We start from the raw sequence: 12,995 nt of genomic DNA on the forward strand, positions 1-12,995 counted from the left end.
TATATATTGTTGTTTTTTCCTTAGAGAAACTGATGACAATGAATCTGACTCATCGAAAATGGTACATGTAAAGTTTGCCTTCCTGTAAGTTGAAATTTTAACAAATTTAACTGATTTGAAAATTTATTAGTGTAATTTGTAGCTAACCATTTAAATCTAACAAATTTTCATCATATAACTGCAATAAAATATGACGTCTGATATATAAAAAAAAGTTATTGCCTTAACCTAGCATTAAAATGTGATTTAATTTTTTTCATTTTAATACCTTTAAAAATTTATTTATTTCACCATAATTGTATTTTAGGTTAATCTTATTTAATTTGAAACATTTCAATTCAAACCTAAGCAATAATACGATGGGAAAAAAAATAAACGAACCTTTTTTCTTGTATCTCTATGTCTATTTCGCTATATTGTGGTTTTGGAAAAACTCAACCATTTGTATTTAGTAAACATTTGATAAATTTATCTGAATGGTTTAAAAAAATTAAGTTAGTTTTGTAGTTCCAACACAAATTGTGGTCGCAAATTACTGCAAAAAACAAGTAGTTATTTTACTATAAAAAGAATTACTTTTTTTAAAGCTAACAAGATGCTCAGTTTTTTAATTTAAATTTAATTTAACGCTTCAGTTATTTAAATTATTTACTTGCATTATCTTGTGAATTATCTTGAATTATCTTGTTTCATCAAAATATAGAGAAAAAAGTATCTTCTGACCGTGGTAAAAGTATCAATCTATCCTAATGTGGTTTAAAGTCCTACCACGATATTTTTAACACATTGCAAGTGGATCAAGTAAAAATATGTTTTTAAAATTTGTGCAATCCATACAAAAGTTTAAATAGTGGTAGCAAATCTACTTCGTTTCCAATCTGTTTTTCAAAAATATTATCGGAATACTTTCAATATATTTCAAAAATTCATTTCAAAAATACTTTCGGACCACTATTTTTAAAATTTTTATCTCTAAAAGCTGTAATACATTTCTTTGGAAAATTTGCCTGCATGCAACCCGCTAATAAGATACAGGATTATTGCTAGTTGAACCGCTGAATTTTAAAAGGAGAGCGATTGCAAAAGTTGGACAAAATAATTTGGACAATTCTGAAACAGGATAGCGACAATCAGGGAAAAAGCCACATTTAAGCAGAGTTATTTTAAATTATAACTACATAATTTTTATTTTGAAATAAGTAAAGGTAAATTAAATAAGTCAAACTATTAGTACCCCACCCACAAATAAATCGCTAAAGAAACAGGTTGGCTACCAGTTTTATCATTTTACCCTGATTTTCTTTCCTTTTATAAACCGTCGTCGAACAGCCGACCCATTTTCGGGTTTACGACCACTAACGTTTAACTCCGTAGCCTTGTAATTTTAAATCCAATCCAGGAGACAAGGGAACTCCTGGATCAAGAACTGGGAGAAAGTTTACATTCGTGGAGGACTTTTTGATGGAACTAACCCGCATTTGCGTTATATGAAGAAGACAACCACAAAACCTCTCACGGTTAGCCCGATGGTAAGGGGGCTCTAATCCATGATGCGTTTACCACTGAGGATATTTTGCGTCAACACTATTATCGGTGCAATCCGGGTACGGAATTCGTATCAACTAGCCATTGCTGAAATTCGAACCCTGTAACACTCTGGTTGTTTACCTGATCCCTGTAAATCCGCTTTATGCAGTGGTCACAATGACCTATTAAAATATAAAGAGTGATAGGAAAGTTATGATATTTTTTGATGAAATGAGGTTTTTAACTTCCGCTGCCTGATAACAAAGTAAATAATTATATTTAGTTCTAGAAAGAAAAACGGTTTTACTCTTAAATTTTGTCCAAAAGTTAAATATTTAAAACTAACTTGAAACTCGAGGTAAATTGGCCACCAAATTAAAATACTTTATAGGACCCTGCGACCACTGCTTTATGGAAACTACTTTTCTTTCTGCAGCGAATGTTTTAGGACATTCAACATCGCAACATTGTTTTGTTCGAAAAAATGAACAGAGCTTTTAAGGAAAAGATTACAACATTTCAGATCAGCAAAATTAGATTCAACTAAAATAAGCGGAGTAAATAAAAGCTTATTTCTAAAACTAATGCCAAAAATTTCAAAAACGTTCCTAAAAGTTTTGACGTTAACGTAAATAATATTTTTCAATTAATAGTGGTATCAAAAATGCAGAATTTTTTTAACTCCTTCCGCTCATTTTGGTTGATGCAAATTTTGATTATCTAACAGCTTTGATCGTAATTTTTTTTTATATGTGTTTAAAATTTTACTGTGTTAAATTTCCAGTGATCAGCTAATATTATTAAAGTGGTAGCGGAACTTATTTCGTAAAATTCTTCTTATTCTTCTTAACATAAATCGTTTTTGATGGCTACAAAAGTACTGTAACTCAAATACGACGATGAAATCGAAATTCTGCGAGGTAAAATTTAATTGAGTTTAAGTGGTTGCCAATCGATAAAATTTCTACTTGTTTAGGTGATAAGTTTTCAACCACTTTAATATCTTCCGTGTAACATAGGGTGCCACGATAAAATAACGCTTATTTTCAGAGTTAATATTGCACTGTTCGCATAACTCAGTTAAATACAGAGCTGGCAAAACTTTTACTTCATCATGTTGACGCTCACTTATGGTTAGATGATATTGCTGAAAAAACAAATTTTTTCTTTTTTTTTAATTGCTTATGACTATCATATGAAATTGATAATAGGTCGTAGGTTTGAAAGCGGAAATTCTGACATTTTGTCACAATTTCATACCTGCCAACTTTTAATCCTTTCAAGGATGATTTTCTCCAGTGGTAGTAAAATATAATTTAAATTGCAATTTTACGCAGAAATATTCGCTGTATTTTGAACAAACTTATGCGACATTTTGCAATTGTATTACATATTATTATATATGCTTAATTTATTTAAAAATAGTGGTGGATCAAAAATATTATAAATTAAGTTTATAAATGTAAGGAATATATAGAAAGTATACATTTTATTACCACTTTAAACATAGAAATAAAATTTTACGCCAAATGCGTAAAAGTTGGCAAGTATGCAATTTTCCATAAAAACTCTGGATCCCTGTAAACCATCATTTGCTCATCACGACATTATTTTTCGCCTTCCAAAAAAAAAACATGATGTTACATGTTTTTCCGATGTATTACTGAATAATCAACAATTCAATGCATTAGAAAAATCTCACTAACGAATACCCCTTTTTATTAATTTAAATGTACAGTTTTCAATGAAATTTTAATTTCAATGATTTAAAATGAATTTTAAGCTAACTACTTGTAAGAAAACAAACCATATAATATCAAGAAATAAGAAAGAGTTTTTTTTTTTTTTTTAAATGATGATTGACAGATTCGTTTATCAAGATTTTTGTTTGACACGGTAGACATTTTGATGACAGCCAACCTTAACCCCTTGGGGACGTGTGATTCAGAAAAGCATTTGTACAAAATCAGAATCAAGTTGCAATTAAATAAAAAGCGGTAACTTAAATGTAGTCGTTGCTAATTTGACAGACTTACTTTGCTCTTTCTTTAATTATTGTTAGTTTAATCATATATATAATCAATGTTAGTTCAAAGTATAACTAAATAGTTTTATTTTGAACAAAGTAATGGTGAATTAAATAAATCAAACAATTATAACTCCGCCCACAAATAAACTGCTAAAGAATTACTTTGATTACCAGTTTTATCTTTTTATCCTGATTGATACAGTTTCATGCTGTCACGTATTTGTGACAGTCGGCGCGAAAGGGTTAACATAAATATTGTCGAAAAAATAAGACCGTTATAGTCATCATTTGTAGCAATGTGTTAAAATCTACTTCTGTGAAAATGAAATAATTTTTACGTTTTTTTCTTACCAGCAGACTTAATAACAAATATACACTCCTTATTTTTTGGCCTTTTCGAAATGTATTTCTCTTAATCCAGAAGGTACTATTAGATTAATTAACAGAATAAAAAACGTAGATATATTTTGCGATTTAATAATTGTCTTTTCAAATTTTAGATGGGTTGCTTCATCTGATGTGTTTGATTTCACGACAGACATAAAGGCTGGAGCACTGGCAGAAGGTTTCGCGAGAGCAAAATGGAAAGAATTGAAACCTCCTTTAAAATTGTAAATATCAAGCAGCAGTCTGTTACATTCAGGGGCTCTGTTACGCAGTCGCAGTCTGTTACATACAATTAAAGAATACCAAAAAATATTCTCGCTTGTAATTGGAGCATTAGAAAAAAATGCATAAAAGGAACATAGGTGTATCATCTACGCCTAAGGATTAATGTGTAACTCTGCAGAATAAGAATTCAGTAATTTAGAAAGATAATTAAAAAATCTAATTTTTAATGATTCTGCATGAAAAAGTTATAAATGATATTTTGGATGAAACTTTAAAAAAAATCGAGTTGATATTGTCTCTGTCAATTTTTCACGTATTATTTTCATTTTATATAAAGTATTGCGAGAATTGAGCTAAGCATTTTTAAAGAAACTAGAGTAAAATTCAGTTTTCTGTGAAAATTTTAACTAAAATTGACTTATAAGAACAACTAACTTATAAGGTGTACCTATAACTTAACTAACTTATAACTTAACTTATACGGTGTAACTTATAAGAATCGAGTTAATATTGTCTCAGTCAATTTTTCACGTATTATTTTCATTTTATATAAAGTATTGCAAGAATTGCTTTAAACATTTTTAAAGAAAGCATATGAAAATTCAGTTTTCTATTAAAGTTTAAACTAAAACTGACTGAGACTATATCAGCTTGATTCTTATAAGTCAAACGCAATATTTGATGTCTCACTTTTTCGTGGAACTCCATAAAAAGGTTTTTTAAAAAGATTATTTATTTCATACTTTTTCGTCATAGGATTTGATCATAGGATCTAAATGAGTTATATTTTTTTCTCAATATTTTCTCATCTTTGTAATTTTGGTATTCATAAGTAAAACTAGATTTGAAGTCAGGGGTAAACCTAGCATATCATTGCATATAACTAGACGGAAAAGCTTACACATATCTGCTGATGAACTTATTTGCCGTGTAAAAAAAGAAAAAGAATAAAGGTGACCATTCTGAATAACTTATGATCAGATTTTCTTTTACCTAGAGTCAATCTTAATGAATTGAAGGCCTAAATTTTAATATAATAATTAATTAGCGCAAACGATGTTTTAAGTCAAGAAATTCGGAAAATGTTGTTCCTATAGATTTATCAGGAGACCAGTCGAAAACTTGATGTTAATTTCACTTATTGTGTGTTTCTCCTCATTGCCAGAAACTTGAATTAGCGAATCAAAATCTTTTTTGAAGCAATTATAAAACTCGTTTATTCAAAGATAGTTCATTGCAAAAATTAATTTTCAATAGAAATTTATTATTTTTTAAAGTACGAATCTAAAATATTTGTATTGTAATGTATACACATTGTAACATCACTTTAAAAGTGTAATTCTAAGTGAAAATATGAAAATTGAACAAAGTTAATTCAAAAGTTTTCGAGCATCTTTCAAATGAACGACTTGATTCAATAAAGATTTGTAAGCGTTGTTTGATTATTTAAATTTTTTACTCACACACATATCGGAATCTAAAATCAGAATGGTTTCTCATCTACCTGCTATACACAATTCGGAGTAGCAAATATTTAACGATCGTTGACTCTGCGACGTACTCTTTTCAATTTACATATTTTTTTATATAGAGCAATCTATATAGGTATGCATTTTTTTTGCTAATAGGTTCAATAGAGCTCTTAACTGCTATGCACAATGCGGAGTAATTTTTGGAACAATGACGATTGGAGAGAATGAAGAAGCTTCTGAAGTTTATTTGTTTGGAGAACGAATTCGGTTCATGGGTAAGCATTTTTATATGTAATCAAACATAGTCATAAGCCTTGGAAAAAAATAGTGAAAATATAAATTTGACAAACGAATACAGTGTATAAGTCAAAAGCTAATCAATTCTGAAGGTAACAAACCAAACTAATTTTTTTCTTCTAAATCTATTTGTCTCTCAAAATTCCACTTCAGATTAATGCCACTGAAAAACAAAAATGATACGCAACAGCCTGGAATAGTTCGAGGTTTTAAGTGATGTAACATATTCTCCGTATTTTTACTACTTTTTAAAGTTTCTAAAACCTGACTAAACCTTGTAGTATAAATTTAGTATTGCGCAGTAAAATTGCAGAGAAAAAAAATTTCTTCATTTTTCTTTTAGGTGATTCTTCTTTCGATAAACGTGGGCAATTTTTACATATTTTAGGACAAACACACAGAGTAAGTAGAATTTCATTATTTTTAATCAGAAGTGAGGAGCATTCTTAGAAAAAAAAACTAGTTGTAAAATCTCTAAACGAAAGTCGGAAAACTTACTACACTACTTTTCTAAATTAATATTCTGAAAAAAAAATCCCTCTCAGGGATTTTCTAACTGATTAAGTAATTGTAAAGGTAAAGAGGTGAGTTTTGAGTGTTGTTTCAGAAATTTTTCTACAATTTTTAATAGTTTTTTGAGGACACTGGTCAGGATTAGTTTATTCAGTTATATATGTATATTACTCAGTAAGTCTCCGGTATAGCTAAGAAAAAAAAATTTGAAATTTGACTTCAATCATCAACATCAAGAGGAATACACTCACTCCAACTCTCCTCTAACTTTTCGATGCCTTTTTTGTAGAACGATTTATCTTTGCTCTCAAAATAGGCAGATTTCAGCAATAAACTTGTTATTTTAGCTGCATTTCTTTCCTTGGGATCTGTAAAGTGCTAGTTGTCGCCAGGGGCCATATCTGGAGAGTAGACTGAGTGGTAAAGTCATTCACAGCCTAATTCATTCAATTTAACCATCGTTTTCACAAACTCCTGATAAGGGGCGTTGTCTTCGTGAAACAGAACCTTTTCTTTGCATGGGAGACAGCTTTTTCTTGATTTTCTCACTCAGTCGATCCAATAATGTCATATAATTATTCGTCACTGATAGTTTTATCATTTTCAAGACTGTCGATGAACGGAATAAAATGCGCGTCCTAAAATATGGAGGCCATAACCTTACCAGCTGAGGATTTGGTCACTTCGGACAACTTTCGCCGGCTGCTGTTCATTTTAAAGAAGATCTTTTTGATTCAGGAGTAAAGTAGTGGATCCATGTTTTATTCCATCGTCACATATTGAAGCAAAAAATTCTTTTTAGCTCTCTTTAGCAGTTCCAAACAGTGTCCTGAAATATAGACATGTTGTTCTTTTTTGGTCTGGTGTGAGTAAATGCAGTAACCATTTCGAAAACAACTCGAGCACGATCAAATTTTCATGAAAAATTGTAAACACACTATCTTCCGATCTCCTTAAGGTGTCAGCAATCTCACGCAAGTTTACATTGCACTCTTTCAAAACTATTTTATGAACTTTTTCAAATTCTTCTGGGACAACAGCTAATTTTGGACAACCAGAGTGTTCAGCAGCATCAGTGTTTTTACGACCACGTTTAAATTTTGCATATCAGTCAATAATAACTGATTTCCCTGGTACCGAGTTGCCATAACTTTTTTCCAACCAAAGTAATTTTTAGTATTATCAGTAACTTTCTCCCTCAAAAAACAATGCTTAATCAATGCATGAAATTCTTTTTTATCAATAAATTTCAAAACTGTACTTACTAAAACCACTTGCAACCTCTAAACTAATAATCAGAATATCATGAACTGTTGAAAATTATCGTTTGAAAATTGCAACGATCTAGAATTCATATGGTTCTGTTAGAAGTGTTAAGATTTATGAGGTATATATATATATATATATATATATATATATGTAATAACCGGGNGAAAATAGTTGCTTTTTTTTTTTAGCCTTTTCAGGCATAAAATAGTTGCATTTTAGTCGCCTGTGGCAACCCTGTTGCAGTGATCAAGAGGACTGATAAACACGAAATTTAATAAAATTAAATTCATTTTAAACCATATTTGCACTTGTATAGATTCAACATTTTTATTTTTTAATTATTAGTCATTGTCTTTTCTCATTTCGTATCAAAATACATTATTTGACAAGGAAGAAACTAAAATTTTCTTCCAATACATAACCTTGTGAATGGAATAAAATAATGGAAGGGATAATTTTAATTTAAAACATTAAGAAATTACCAAAATTATGAAGGGATATAAATTAACAATTTCTTTCAATTATTTCTCATAAAATAGACTGATATAGGTACAAATAAAAAAAAGAAACAAAAATAAAAAGTCAGATTCCAACCATTGGTTATAGAATTGCTTTTGCTAGAAAAACGTATGCATTTTAATAAAACCCTTCAAAAAAATATTGTATGGAACATTTATGTGCTTGATGTCACTTATCAAAAACAATTTTTTTTTTCAACACAGAGAAGTTGTCTGTAAGTTTTCAGTTAGTGTAAAATAAAGCCCTAAAAATTCTTTCAGATTTTCAATCTTAGTTAAGGTTGCAAAATTTTATGCTGACTGTGAAAAATATCAGAATAGTTAGGTCCAAACAAAAAACAATAAAACGAAGTCTAACAAGGAAGACTAGGGAAGTGTGACTCGCCCATTTTGAAATCAACTGGTGGGATATATGCCTTATGTGGATCAATTTTAGGAGGCAACATTCGTTTCGGCCTATAGAAGGTCCTATGAGAGATAAAAAATAATTCAATATATAGAAAAATCCGTATTTTATTACTTCAATGCAGACTATTAGTTAGTGTAATTATCTCATACTCCAACTAATTTTGTGGTACTTTCACCTACTATATAATGCATATTTATTCTCAAAATTGATTTCAAATATTTTATATAGCTGCAGTTTTTCAGAAAAACCTGTCAGGCTAATTTTTAAAAAAAAATTTGCATCACATTTTTTCCCTTCTTTTTTTTCCAAATCAATTGGAGTATGTAATTGCAAATTAATTAATTTGCTAATTAATTAATTAGCAAATTAATCCCTAATCTCCCTTGTAAGTAAAGGAGAGAAGACAACAATGCCTCATTAATAAGGTGTTATCACACTAGAAGTAAATTTTAATTTTGGAGAACTAGAGTTATTGAAGTAAAAATAAATAAATACTTTTTGGCAAAATCTTCTTGCTCAACAGGAGGTGATGGTGGTACACTAGGATCCAAGTGATTGCTGAAAAAATAGAAATGAATTAAAAATGACACTCCAGGATACATTTCAGTTTAACTGTGATTTCATGGAAAACTTACCTTCGATAAGATAAGTAATTTCGATACGCACTTGGTGAAAGTGGTGCTTCGTAATAACTAAAAGAGAATAACAAGCGCACAGTTGTTGTATATATATATATATATATATATATATATATAGCATAATAATTAAATACAAAAAATACGAAAAAAATTAAGAAAAACAATGAGTTTTATCTATTGCACATAAGCTGCACGTAAATAGAACTCATAAAATAAGACATATGAAGTTTATAAAAGAAAGTAATGACAATTCTTTAAAATTTGCAGACTGGAAGTTTTGTTCATATTTCTGATGTGTCAATAGAAAATGTTGTCAAAGAGTATGTAATGTTAAATTATTTTGCATTAATTTTATATAATTTAAATGGAGATATTAAATTTTAGGAAGGAATTTTCTATCCCTTTAGTACTAAGGTTCAAAATCTTAAATTGAAATAATTTACAAAACTATAAATGAATTTGCATTGAAAAATTATTTTAGAAAAATCAATAATATTAAATTATAAATTTTTATTTAGTCATTTAATAATTTTTCTTAGCATGCTGAATTTTCAAAGTCAAATATTTAATTTTTCTTAATTTTCTTAAAATTTCAGTCTGAAATTTGGTTTCTTTGTAAGACCAACTGGCACAATGTTCGCCGCTGATGACATTCACATTGTTGTAAAAAACTCCACAGATGATGGTGAGATGGAAGATAACATTAAAGCAAAGTTTATCATTGAAGGTATAAAATTTGTTATCATGGAAACAGATAACTTTATTTCATTGGTGTTCTTTATTGTTTTAAGCAACTTAGTGGTTGAAAACTCTTTGTGATGCTTTTGCAGAAAAAATACGTTTATATGATGTACATAATATGTAAGTTATTGGCCATCACAAATAATCAACATATCTTAAATAGGTTCTGCAAATTATTGAAATTGCATTTTGAAAATCTTCTGTTGTTAGAGAAGTAAGCAACGTGTTTGCATCATTGGTTTCTTAAATAAATTAATGAGGAAAAACTAACTAATAGATCCTAAATGATCTTTTAATACCACATTTATCGGAAATTTATTAATTAAGAGATAAAACGAGCACTTTGTCAGGACTCAGCCGATTTGACAGAGAATTAATCTTCTTAAGATTTGTGCAGGGCTCGTTTCAAAAGCAGAATGTTGCTTGATTTCGAAAGAAAATTTATGCGCTACACTAACATATCATTAACACGTTGAATGCCACGCTAATTTTACATGGCTTGTTCGTTTGGCCACACGGTGAATAACTACAAACTAAATTTGCAAATATACACAGATTTTGCTAGTTTGTAAAAGGCTTAGGTTTACGACATATCTTTTTTTCTTTTCTTTATTTCGCAAAAACTGGGCACCTGGACCGCGCAGCGGCCCCTATCCCATACATCATGAAATATTATATACATTGATTTAAAGACATTTTGATTTTAGCAACAGTATGGTAGCTATTTCTAAAAGTCAAGCGTTTTGTTTGCTAAATTAAAGCATTTTGTACTACAATCAATTTAAAAATGGTTATTATATACAGGCATGATTTGAAAATATACATAGGTACTTATTTACAGACATAATTGGAGATAAATACATTAATCATTATTTGCAACCTTGATCAATGAAAAAGAAACATTGTATTCAAACATAATTAGTGAAATGTGCAATAGCTTGATTTGAAAATGCAGTGTAACTTTTTTATGCTAGCTTTTTAAAAAAAAGTCAAGCTCTTTGCTTGATAAATTAAAAACATTTTGTATTACAAAGAAATATGATAATTATATACAGGCATGATTTGAAAAATATACGTTGGTATTTATTTACAAATATTATTGGAGATAGATACGTTAATTATTATTTGTAAAAGAAACATGAATTCAACCAAATTTGAGAGATGTGTAATAGTAATTAAATGCAGCTTGGTATGAATATTATGCATAGAAATATGAAAGGTGAAATGGAAATTAGGCAATTGAAAATTATTGAGCGAGATGATACATAGATAAAAACATAAGTCGAGCTGCATAAATCTTTGGTTTTGCCAAACTTTAGTGGCACCATCTGATGTATGCAACTCGAAATTGAATAAACTGAAAACATTCTATATTTGTTAAATAAGCAGTGTGGAAATACGAAATTAGAGTTCTGTGATTAAAATAAGAGCTCTAACTAAGGCAAGAGATATCACCAGGAGTGGTCTCCCTCATGATCGATTGTAATAGCTGGAACACTTCTTTGTTTTTTAAAAGATCATGAAGTTCTTTGATGATCGTTACCAATCTGTGAGCTTGTCCTGTAGTTGTGAATGGAATGGCACGAGGGCCCCTCCTGGGGGGACGGGCTTTACACCCCGTGTAGTTGGCAGTGTGGGTTTCCCCGCAATTGCAGCACATAGGTGGAGTGTTGATGTCCTTGTGGCACTCGAAAGATCGATGTTCTGCAGCACATTTAACACATCTTGGAGGTGAATTACATATTTTTTGAGTGTGGCCAAAATTTTGGCAGTCAAAGCACTGAATCGGGACTCTCCCGCCGCGGAACTTTTCAATTTTGACCGGGACATCACATATGCTGGTGACGGAGAAGATTTGTTGGTTATTTGCTGTTTCTATAAGAATTGTGAGAAAAAGTGGGAGGAGCCGTTATGACATATCTGATAAAAGTGGTGAATTATATATGCCTACGAATTGCTTAAAAATATTGGTGGATAAAAATCTATTAAATTGAATTTATTAAACCAAGAATCACAATAATTAAGTAAATTTTGAATAAATTTTCTGCAATTCCAATAAGGAGTGTACATTTTATAGTTCTATATCATGCTATACACTCATGTTATACGCTACCAATTTATTTATGAAAATAAAATCTTGCCGCAAAACCCAGAAGAGTTAATAGCTATGTTTATATGTAGTTTGAATTCTTACCATATAACTAGTAAAAACTTATTGAAAAAAGACATATATAAAATCTTTACAATTAAAATATAAATGAAAATATAAATGTGTGTTTGCAAAAAAGTACTTCATCAGGGGACACACTGCCTGCAAACACACAGGAGTGTTAATGGAATTAACCAAAACTAACAGTGCCCCGAGGCCCCATAATGAAAAAACAAAAGTAGATAACCTTTACCAAACCTTTAATAACCTTTAGAATAGATAACATTTACCTTAGAAGCTTATTTTATTCCTCCTGGAAACTATCTTTAACACGTTGAATGTCATGAGAGTCACCAGTGACCGACGAAGCCAAGATTATTAGAAGCACATAATTTGATGTAATTTGTAATGCTTTTAATTTTTTTTTGTATTATTATCGTTACTAAAATGGTTTGAAGAAATTAATGCAATATACAACAAACGAAAATAGTTTTATTTATATACACAGAGATGCCAACTTGCTGCGGACAGCGAATAAATATTTTCAAGTGGTAGTTGATTAATTGTGATTCTTGGTTTAGTAAATTCAATTTAGTAGATTTTTCCCCACCACTATTTCTAAACAATTCGTAGGCTTATATAAATCACCTCTTTTTCAGATATGTCATTTACAAACAATCATGTCCACTTCTGAATAATGTCTCCCTCTGACTTGTTTTCACTCAACATAGAACTCTATTCTACTGAACTTATGAACTGGTAAATTCAACACTAAATTTAATACTGCTTATTGCCACGCTAGATGGCGCCACTAAGGAAAT

At 29.9% G+C, this 12,995-nt stretch overlaps 1 protein-coding gene across 1 annotated transcript in view; it reads left to right on the forward strand.

The window, feature by feature from the left end:
• The window catches only part of LOC107441118 (rifampicin phosphotransferase), a gene marked incomplete at its 3' end in the record, with an annotated part of 93,960 nt that overhangs the window by 13,157 nt on the left and 67,808 nt on the right, over nt 1-12,995 (forward strand). Inside the window, 6 exon segments of the mRNA XM_071181070.1 lie at nt 25-84; nt 4,057-4,167; nt 5,797-5,915; nt 6,281-6,339; nt 9,552-9,604; nt 9,881-10,011. Of these exon segments, the coding sequence (XP_071037171.1) occupies nt 25-84; nt 4,057-4,167; nt 5,797-5,915; nt 6,281-6,339; nt 9,552-9,604; nt 9,881-10,011 (533 nt within the window).

This window comes from Parasteatoda tepidariorum, chromosome 5 (genome assembly GCF_043381705.1).
Source record: "Parasteatoda tepidariorum isolate YZ-2023 chromosome 5, CAS_Ptep_4.0, whole genome shotgun sequence".
Lineage (NCBI taxonomy): Eukaryota > Metazoa > Arthropoda > Arachnida > Araneae > Theridiidae > Parasteatoda > Parasteatoda tepidariorum.